Here is an 11,225-nt window from a genome sequence, read left to right as displayed (position 1 = left end):
AGGGCTCAGATAATTCTCAACGTAATGTAGATTTATACCATTTAGAAAACAACTGGCTGTCATTTAATTCAATCTACAAGATATTGCAATTTCAGTTTGAATATGTCATTAAAAAAAGTCTGTTATCTTGAGCCTCAGTTAAAGCTGCAGAAATTTGCAGCTTGCAAATTGACAGACTAAAAATGAAATCACATTTAAATTGCATCAGGGTATGTTAATGTAACAAAAAAAACATTTTAAAAGTTATTTTATTTGAAATTATTTAAATACAAATAATATATATTTCCATTTACAATGACAGTTTTCTTGTAAACAAAAATGGCAGATACTGTTTACTAGGCAATTCACCCTTTTCTGGCCGGTGAGTTTCTCTGTATGCGAAGACTTGATTTTTCTTTTATCTATGTTCTGTAGTCACAGCTTTCAGTACCAACCATGAGGCTACATTCTTTTTTGGAGCTATAATAACAAAATGTCTATTCATCTGTAAAACCTTTATCATTTAAAAAAAACTGCTTGTGAGTGAGTGTGTTTACATGCAGCCAGAATATGACACTTCTCCCCTATCATCATGAATTGAATTACATTTATAATAGTAAAACAGAGGGGGAAAGTAAAGATTTCTACTTGAAGTATGCTGTTTTCCAAACAGAACTAAAATACATAGATTACCTTAGAAATAAACAAGTAGATTTCATTTCCTGTAATATAAAAATCAACAATGTATGAATACACATGTTATCCCCTCTACAAACATGTTCAAAGTGATTGGCTTAAAGGGATAGTTCACCCGAAAATGAAAATTCTGTCATGAATTGCTCATTCTAGTTGTTCTAAACCTGTATACACTTATATAATAGAAAAAAAATCTTAATGTTTTTGTTTTGTTGAACACAAAAGAAGATATTTTGAAGAATGTAATGAAGGACAGCAGTTCTGGGGCATTCTTGACTACCATTGTAATTTTCCTACTATGGTAGTCAATGGGGTCTAAGAAAGGTTTGGTTACAAGCTCCAAATATTTTTCTGTGGTCAACCTCTCATATCTGCAAAAAGAGACATTACAATGGGACGAAAATAATCATATCCACCAAAAAAATGCAAAATTCTACCCCACAAAAAAAGAAGTGAAGTAAAACTTGAAAAGATACTCAATTTTTCCGTCACCTGCATTGGTAATTTTCTTTTACAAACCTAATGCAAATGATGATTGAACCTTGTTATGGCCACTAAAAATTGTACAGTGAATAAGCAGATAATTTTATCTATAATTAGGGCGTGGAATGTAAGACTATATATATATATATATTTAAAAAATATATATTAAAGCATTTGTCCCATAGCGATATGATTTTTGTAAAATTCAATTGTCTATGGCCAACAAAACATATTAGTCTAATTGATAAGAAAAGGCCTGTATGTCTGTACATTCATGCTGCAGACAATGTGTCTTTGTAAAGGTTGCAGTGGGGATTTCCAGTTGAAAAATATTTGTTGTATAAATAAATGGGGGGTGCTTGACTGAACTCAGGCCACATGATTATATTATGCCGAGAAAGCAGTGCGATATCTGCCTGCTTATGCACGAAACAGTGGGAGAGCACTTCAAGCTTAAGCAATATTGAGTTAAATCAGGACTAAACCGCAGATCTGGATGTGGAATGTGTGCAGTCATTATTTGTGAAACTGGAAGAAGTTAATAAAGGTGAGATTTATGTGTAGCACTTTAATAGAGTTCCTGCAGCTCAGCTGGTAGAGCACTGCATTGGCAACGCAAAAGTTGTGGGTTTGAGTCCCAAAGACGCATGCTTAGTTTGAATGAAAAGAGTCTGCCAAATGCACAACTGTAAATAATTCCATAAACTCAGAGACAAACTGAAATGCAAGTCACAATGGCCCCCCGACCCACGACTATGTGGTTCAGTCCAGAATACACTTCACACAGCCTCATAAAAAGCGGGAACACCTGGTATAACTGAACTCTAATAAATTACAAAATGATAAGGTAGAAAATACCCTTGAAGTATTTTCTGCGACACTGAAAAATGACAGTCATGATGTGTGATTTTTCAGCTGTAGCCCGTTTTTATTATTATATCTTTTTTTTTTGACGTGTTAGTTGGTCAGACACTTTTCGTGAACTCTGAAACACAGCTGGACCCCACGAACAACCATTCTGACAGGCCATCAATACCAACCTGATGAATGCAAAGAGAATTTAGAAATAGTTCCTCAGATCGTATGATGCAGAGAAAAGGTTCAGACAGATTTGTGATTCATGTATTTTAAACAGGAACATGGGGCGTCAACATCCTCCCGTGTGTGGCGGCCCATAAAACGTCAAAGGTCTGGGGCTGTGTGTGTGAATAAGTGGGCACATGGGTGTGTGAGCTGTGCTCAAGTTTATATAATCGACTGGTTTAGTCGTTGTCTTCGTCATCTTCCTCAGACTCCTCAATACCATCACTGTCCTCCTGGTCATCTTCCTCTTCCTCGGTTTCTGGGATGTCCCACTGTGGGTGGTTATCCAACATGGCCTTCGCCTCATGAACCTCCAGCTAAAACAAAGCAAAATTAAGTTGACAGAAATCTAGTAAACAAAAGGAAAAATGCTGCCTTGATCGGGGCAAAAAATGAATAGGCTTGTAACAAAACCTTTAAAATGTAACTCACCTTAAGCGGCTTGATCTGATCTAACCCCATGTATGAATCTGATCTGAGAATCACAGAATATTGATAGTTTCCAGTTTTGGATGGAGCGGGGAATTTCAGCTCAACCTAAGACAAACAGGAAGTATACAAAATCATTGGTTTCTCCAGTGCACACTCAGCAAATGCGGAGGAGTTAATACAGAGATACGGGCGAGATTTACGATCCTTTTGTTTACATCCTTACATTCTCATGCTTCTCACAGAGAGGAAGCACCCGCTATGTCAGACAGAATTATGACAGGCGTCTGGCTGCCTGGTAGCCAGACAGAGACTGCAGTATGGGGGTTGCCTGGCAACAGGCAATGGGGAAAACTGCAGCGCAGAAATCTATGCGGCTTGCACCACTCAGCAAGCCACACAAAAACGTCCTTCTCTCTCAGAGAGCGCACACACAACAATAAAACATTCACTCATTCTATTAATATCTGTCCCTTTTAATGCATTAAAGTGACAGCATACTTTGCTAATTAATTCTGATTTTCTTTTCCGATAGTTTTGAATGCATTACTTTTCCTTCTTAATAAAATAGCAACTAATAAAAATCATGAATATCTTGCAGAGAGCGAGTGGGTGGTCATCTCTCACCTCTTCTGTGTCTTTGAGCGTGCAAACGTGATTGGGCATGGACACTAGCGTCTGCTCTTTCCTATCAGCGATATAAAGCCACCACCACTCTTGCTTCTCCTCAGGGAAGTACAGGCCGTAGATGGGGTGTGTGACTTTTGACTTGGTCTCCAACAGCGCCCTCTCGCGCCTCTGAATGCTCTGCTGTAGGGCCTCCCATTCCTGCAGAAATGATGTGAAGGTTTTAACCCATCCAATAGCACGAAGTTCTATTGTAGATCACAAATCAAACACACACCTCCTCGTCGTCTCCAGCGATCTCGTCCACCTCGGTGTCGCTCTGCTTGTCACTCTCCTCGTCCCTTTCACTGGGCGAGTCCTTGTTTCCCTCCGCCTCATCTGATTCGCTGCCTTTCTCAGAGAGTTCCTCCTCTTCCTCTTTTGAAGCAGCAGCAGATTCCCTAGCAGATTCCTGTGGAGAAAACATGTAGAAACTTTAAATTAATACAATGGACAACCAGTGAGATATGTCATAGAGTTCTGATTGGCTCCTTACATTTCCTGCCACGTTGCCATTGGCCTGTTTGACTTTGTCTCCCTTTACTTGCTGTTGGGAGACTGGTTTCTTCTTAGTCAGTTTCTTTTTTTTGGATTTGGTGGCTTTTTTAGCTCCTTTATTCTTGTTTTGCCAAACTTTTAATTTGTTTTTGGCATCACCTTGCTGAAAATATAAAAATAATATTTAATAAACCAGTGTTTTGACATGATTAAATAGAAAGATCGACTGATGTGTTTTAAAATGATATCTGATCACCTCCTCTGAATTAGCTTCTTCTGTAGGCAGCTGTGGGCTCTCGTCTTTCTCAAACATATCCTAAACACAAATAAAAATGAGTATACCTTTGCTTTGTGCAAAGACTTCAAATACAGACTATTCCAAAACTGCTAAACAGGTATAGCATGGACCTCTTGTGGTTGCGTGCTATTACTGCACCATCACTATAATCACTTTAATTCCCCCTACACAGAAAAAAAATCACCTCCTACATTTTTTTATTTTATACCCTGTACTTTACATTAGATTAGATAATGATGGACAGTGAGATTCTTGTAGATGTGCTACTCACAGACGTTCTCTTCCTTGTCAAGGTGACCGTCACTGTAACAATGGAACCTGCTGTGATGTTATTGCTGTCTTCATCATCCAGCACTGTGGAGTTATGATACACACACACAGCTCAAGATTATAAATCACCAACCATTATAATAATTATTTACGTTCAAGCACCCTTGAGCAAACTAACCTTGAAGTTTGGTTACCATGTGGATGTAGGGGAAGCTGCCAAGGACTGCCATGACCTCATCGTACTTCTCCTCGTCGAGGAATCTCAACATGCTTCTCCTGTCAGCATCCTTCAGACTAACCAGATCCTGCAGTGTCCGCACCTTATACTGAAAAGTGAGGTGAACAGTCAGACAACAAATTTAACAGGCTGTAAACCATAAGTCTTGATGGCTCCTTGTTGTGACTATAGTTAAAAACATGGGAAAACCTACTAAACAACTGTGATATTTTTTATTAAATACAGTAGCTTGCAAACTTTGTATATCAAATTAAATTATTCTGTAAATATAATTTTGTTAAAATAGTATTATCTTGTTCTCCGTTAAAATACAGCCATTACTGTTGTTACTGAAACTATAGTAAAAGCACAGTAAATAGTCCTTATAGGTAAGATTGCAGTGAAAGATGCATCAGTACCTTTTTAGAGATGCAGTATCGGAGGTGTTCCTCTTCAAAATGGGGCAGCTGTAACAGAGGAGACTTAGCCTCCTGTAAACCCTGCACCACCATTTGAGAGAGCTTCATGCAGTTTTCTATGGATGTCAGTCTTGGAGCCCGAAGGCCTGTGCAGTCACACACCAACAAATATGTTTAATCGCATCATATATTTTTGATCAAAAACGTGGTTTATTGGTGTATCTTCAAATCACCTCCTCTACTGGTTGCCATCATGGTTAGTTGACAGCCAACATTGATCATTTCCTGTAGTAAGGCGGGACACTTCTTCACCACAAACCTTTGATCTTTAAGAAATTAAAAACTTCACTTTAAAACCCTAAATGAACCAAAACACAGTAAGTCGATATAAATTCTAAATTCGGCTTCATTACGGTCATGCACTGGATTCGACTCATTGTATAGCATAAATGCTTTGGATAAGTCTATGTCAATGTGTCATCTAAACAAAGATAAAAAATGTAATATGCGTGTCTGTGTGTGTGAATTCATACCCTCCTCTATATCCTCAGAAACATCCATCCTGGAAAGGTGTGTAAGTAATAAGACTCGTGCCTTCAGGCTGTAGGGGTAGCAGAAGGGAGGTTCCTTCTTCTTAACATTAATGTTTCCCAGTTCTCGAATCAACTGTAAAGAGATATGAATTACACCCAGGATTTGAAATACAATAATTATACATTGGCTCATTTTTCATTTTTATTTATTATGCAGTTTGTACCTGAGGAACTTCTATGTTGTCTGTTGGTCTTATAATGGCTTCTTTGTTGCTACGAGGATCAAACTCGAATGCAGCTGTCAACACCATCCCCAATCCTGTCAAACAAACAGGAAATTGACTAAACATCTATAGGTCACTATCCATATAAATCCTGCTAATGTAAATATGTATGTAAATAAGCATACGCGCCAGAGGTGGTTTACTTACGTTTCATGTTCATTGTAGGTGTTTTGTACATAAAGTGCATGAAAAGCTGTGTCGTGTTAATCAGGATCTGATCGCCACTGTAGCGGATGGAACGGTACCACCACGTACCCTAAACACACATGCGCGCACACATTATTGTCGCAAGTATTGTTATATTAATCACTGGAAATGAATACACAGTAGGTCCAAGTAATTAATAAAAAAAAAAGGTTTAAGTCATTAATTGGCATTAAAAAAACTCACCACAACCACAGGAAGTATGACCATAAAAGCTAATCCATATACCAGGAGCACCTGAGAAAGACACAGACAAACTGTTTTTTGCATATTCAATATCTTATTTGTAGTTCAAACTTTAAATATAGAAACGCTGCAAGCTGGAAAAATAATTTACCAGCATTGAATTCTTCTGGTCGACAATCCATGCAGGAAGAGCGATTCCAAAACTTGTCACTAACAAGGAGTAGAGAGAAAAATAGTAATGATGATAATAATGAATAATAACAACGTTATGAAGAAATAAAGGCTAAGTTATGATCCTCACCTCTAGGGCCGTCAGGATTGCCATATGTCTCCCAATTCTTCCGTGATTCCTCATTAGTCAAACTATGAAAATGTGGGTGTGGACATGAATACAAATATTGCAAAAACCTTGATAAATATTTGCTATGTCTCATTGACAATAACTGTGAAGTTTTAGCATATGAATTGAATGTTAATTTCTGGCTCAATGGATGACATTTTATAGCTTTAATAAGTCACATTGTCCTGAACAATTATTTTACACAGTGGATAACCAACAAAGGCTCAGGCAGAAAAACTACCCGGGACAGCTATAAATAACACAGCACTGAATCTAAAGGGCAACAATGACTAAAATGGGTGGTAATAGCATTCTTACGCAGAGTAAGCTTTAGCGAGCTTCATGAACGTGGCTTCATCACCTCCTTTATCAGGATGGTGTTTTAGAGACAGCACCCTGTACTGCTTCTTAATCTCTGCTACAGATGCCCCCTATAAGACAAACAAACACAACAGATCAATGACTTCAACAACAAACACTAAAAAGAAAAATGAGATCATTAAGAGGGGAGGAGATATGGTTCTTACTGCGTCCAGGCTGAGGACCTCATAGGGGTTATACTCCTGGTACTCTCGATCTAATTTAGACACCTTATAGGCCAGGAAAAGAAATATTGCCCACCCAAACAACAGGGCTGCTTTTCTACGATGACACAAAAGAAAAAAAGAAAAATGTTATATATCATATATAGTGACCCTCCATTAGCTAAAAAGCAGATTACAGCCAAGATGTTTTTTGTTTGCGACTTAAAACCATGACAACTTTCATACCTTTGTCATAGTGTTAATCAAGACAAATCTGATAAAAAGCATAATGATTAAAATGTGTATATGATAAAAGATTTAAAACTTAATGCAATGAAGGCAATAAGCATTCCATCAAGAATTTCAGATGTAGTGACAATTGTGGTAGGGACCACAGCAAGACCCGGTTTTCCACCTGTTTGCCTTAAGAACCATAATGGTTATTCTATTTAACTCGTATTTAATTTAAATAATATTGTGTAATATTATATAATACTGTAATATTTAACTTGCCAAAAGAAGAGAAAACACAAAATAAACTAAATTAAAAGGACTTTGACTGATTGCATTATTTGTTATTTATTGTGACAGCCCTAAATATTTGTGAGCAATAAATGAAATATATATAATTTTGTTATTAAATAGTCTTTACATACATCCTACATATTACAGAATATAGACGGATTCAAAGCGACAACATAAAAAAACATTACTGCACATGGGCGCGTTTGTAGACTGCACTTAACTTCTGTTTCACATTTGCAAATAACAAGAGTGGCTGTAAATTATTTCTGATAAAAAGTAAAAGAAACCCAACAGTTACTTGGCTAAACTTGTCTCTTCAATATTTTAAATTTAGACTATGAAACCAAACTCTACAGCTAGATGTCAATATCCCATATGGTTTCTTTAAATGCAACAACCTACGGCACCCATTCATCAAATTTTTATAAAAAGATTTACATTCAACAAATTGTTTATTTAATACAATTATTGTAAAACAAATTAATATCAATTAATATCAACTTAAATAAAATAAAAAAGACCGGAAGTTAAATTACTTTTCATAACTTATTTAGTGCAAGAATTTATTTAAACCAATGTGCAGAAACGTTTTCTTTCACAACTTTCTGACACCATACGTGATGAATGCATCATGACTATGACTGCTGATTCTACAGAAACACATCCACACTTCTCTTATCTCATCGCCTTTTTTCCCTGCCCACTGCCTCTCAGTATGTGTAATATTAATGAAATATTAAAAAGCAAACATAAAAAACAATGATATGCAAACACAATCACTTACTTAAGTGTTGGAACAATGCTCTGCTGTGATTTCTTAAGCCGAAGGCGATACCACAGACATCTTCCATGAACTCTTCGTAAAGTCTTCAAACGTAATTGCTCTGTTAATTTATATAAAAGACAACAGTTACGTAACGTAGACCATTTCCATGTACCACACAAACACAAAGCCCCTACCAAAAAGTACTGAGGTTATCCCATTGATGGTCGAAATGGTAATAACTTACTATGGTACTAAATAATTACTATATTTGTTAGAGATGCACCGATCGGGCCGATACCAAGCTCATGTACTCGTACTCATATAGATACACCGATGTCAAAGATGGATACATCACGTGACATACCTGACAGAACTAACTGAAATGTGTACTTTGAAAGTTTGTGAAAAGCTTATAAAAATGTCTTTTTTCATAATGTTTTGAGGCAGGGTGATTAGTTTCAGTGTGTATTGCTTGGAAAATTGCCACCTCACAAAAAAATACAGGTACAGGCCTCTGTATTGGCATCGGCGAGTATCAGTACTTTTTTTATCGGAGCATCACTAATATTCGTACATTTGATGATATTTACGTGCAAAAATCATTTTACTGCTATATTATCTAAATGTGTTCCAGTTTGCAAACTTACATTTAGAGCCAGATTACGCAACCTGTCTGAAAAAGCTATATACTAGGGATGCACCGATATGTACATTTTGGCCAATAACGATAACCGATAATTATTTAACATTGGAAGCCGATAGAATGGCTGATATACAGTACCTAAATAGTATTATAAAAATCCTTAAGACTGAAACAAAAGACAAAAAGTGGACAACAGCTTTTATTGCGAAACATGTCCTGAGGAAAACAAGGTAATCGTTAATTCTCTTTTTCCCCTGAAAATCATGTACCAAGCCTACTTTACACTAGTAAACGATTCTTTAACCTTCAAACTTTCATGGTTTATTAAATAAACAAATTATAGATGTTCTTCCAGAAAAAAAATCAATTCAATAGCCACATGTCCAACAGGATTGGAGACAGAAAGCATTCAGACAGAAGTCTGATTCAAACAATATGTTTTTGTTCCTATAATTTACACAGTGAAATGATAAATATACACATCATAAATACTGTATGTTCTTTCATCAGCAAAGTTTTGATAAAAGCAGTAAGTGAATGATCATGACAGAAAGACAATTATGTACTGTATTTTAACTGCGAGCAGGCTGCAGATGAAGTAGTTTAACCGGAGCAAATTATTTCAGATTTATCTGCTTTAATACATCAGCATAAATCTGATTATCGGCAGATACTGACAACATTTAAAATGACAATTTATCGGCCGATACGGTCAATAATTTATCGTGCATCCCTACAATATACCAATGATCCCATTCGTAAGACAATATTATCAGAGAAAGATATGTATTGGCTGCTTTTTGACCAGTTTAAAACCAGCTGTATTACGAAATAGGCCGATTCAACAAACGGATTTATTAACTAAAACTAGGTGAATGAAGCCTGTAGCTACGATAGCAACCATCATGACCAACCAAAATCAACAGACGCTCTTACATTCTTGATAATATGATTCGAGTGACTCACAATGAATCTCATGCGTCATAAAGAGCACTGATAACATACATTATCCGCTAAAGTGAATATATAAACAAACGAGGATATCATCACAATATTTAACATTTTTTACATCTTCAGGAAGCTGATTGAGACGTTCAACATTCACAGTTGGATTTTAAAAGCTACTGTAAAATCACACAAGCTAGAACAACTTACTTTCCCGATGATTACTAAAGCAACGCGTATGGTTGTAAATAAAAGAGACGACAAAGTTTCGGAAAATCATTTAATAGATTGACACCCCATAAACATTAGTAACTCATGAGAGGGAGTAAACGCGATGTTTCGCACACATATGACATTGTTTGCATTGAGCAACATCCATGACAGACTAGAGTTTATCTCGTCAGTTAGCATTAGTGAGTTACTACGAAATTACCGGGATTTACATAAAACAACCAATTTAAAACACTACACTGACATCAGCATAACGATAGCTGAACCACTTACGTTATAAAGATTTGATCTGGTATAGTTTAACTGAGCTGCTAATGCTGCATAAACAATCTGACGAGTCCCTCGGTGTCAATCATCCTTGCATACACCCCCAGGTCTTATTTTAGTACACGAATAACGTTATATGTGAATAATTATTAAATAGTCATGACAGACGTGAAAATCTGGTCATCTGGACTGATCAATGAGCTGCTAGTAAGAGGTTAGCTGGTCGAGTGTTAGCATATGGGGCCTTACCCGCATTCTGATCCCGTGGCCAGAGGTAATAGGTGGCTGGGATGACTATAAGTCCCACAAAGGACGTGAGGAAATAAAAAAATGTGTTGCCACTATCGTCGTACTGAAACTGCTGCCCGGCCATTTTGCAGCGGCACTAAACCCCGATTTTTTCGCCGCCTTACCGCCCTATCAGTTTCTCCACTGTAGGACTTATCACATATGCAGGAAAATGAAGCCAGCGTCCACGCACTTTCTGCCACGGCTCGGGATGGCTTTCAAAATAAAGGTTTGCTGGGTTGTCGTATTTTGCTCAGATCCGATTATCACAGCTGCCTGACGAGGATGCGACGTAAATCCAACCTGTATTTTAATTAAATCTAATTAAAACACGCATACTATTTGTTAAGCTGTCCTCATTAACCTGTCAACAGATGTGGAGAGATAGTTGAAATACCTTTCTACAACATGCTGGCTTTTATTTTGACGTGTATGTATTACAATGAAATAC

General features: G+C 36.9%; 1 protein-coding gene across 1 annotated transcript; it reads right to left on the bottom strand.

Annotated features, from left to right (window-relative positions):
- Window positions 1–230: 230 nt before the first annotated feature.
- Window positions 231–10,951, bottom strand: sec63 (SEC63 homolog, protein translocation regulator). The gene is made up of 20 exons (XM_056765015.1): window positions 10,736–10,951; window positions 8,419–8,518; window positions 7,113–7,227; window positions 6,904–7,016; window positions 6,547–6,608; window positions 6,397–6,455; window positions 6,246–6,296; window positions 6,003–6,111; window positions 5,796–5,890; window positions 5,572–5,704; window positions 5,272–5,364; window positions 5,039–5,184; window positions 4,581–4,728; window positions 4,404–4,486; window positions 4,091–4,150; window positions 3,833–3,997; window positions 3,575–3,748; window positions 3,298–3,498; window positions 2,674–2,778; window positions 231–2,558 (listed from the first exon to the last, which is right to left on the bottom strand). The coding sequence occupies exons 1-20, from the start codon at window positions 10,857–10,859 to the stop codon at window positions 2,421–2,423; spliced, it is 2,274 nt and encodes a 757-aa protein (XP_056620993.1). The 5' UTR covers window positions 10,860–10,951; the 3' UTR covers window positions 231–2,420.
- Window positions 10,952–11,225: the final 274 nt, after the last annotated feature.

Source organism: Triplophysa dalaica, chromosome 13, assembly GCF_015846415.1.
Source record: "Triplophysa dalaica isolate WHDGS20190420 chromosome 13, ASM1584641v1, whole genome shotgun sequence".
NCBI classification, from domain to species: Eukaryota; Metazoa; Chordata; class Actinopteri; order Cypriniformes; family Nemacheilidae; genus Triplophysa; species Triplophysa dalaica.
The sequence above is the reverse complement of the archived record's forward strand: the minus strand, read 5'-3'. Positions and strand labels throughout refer to the sequence as shown.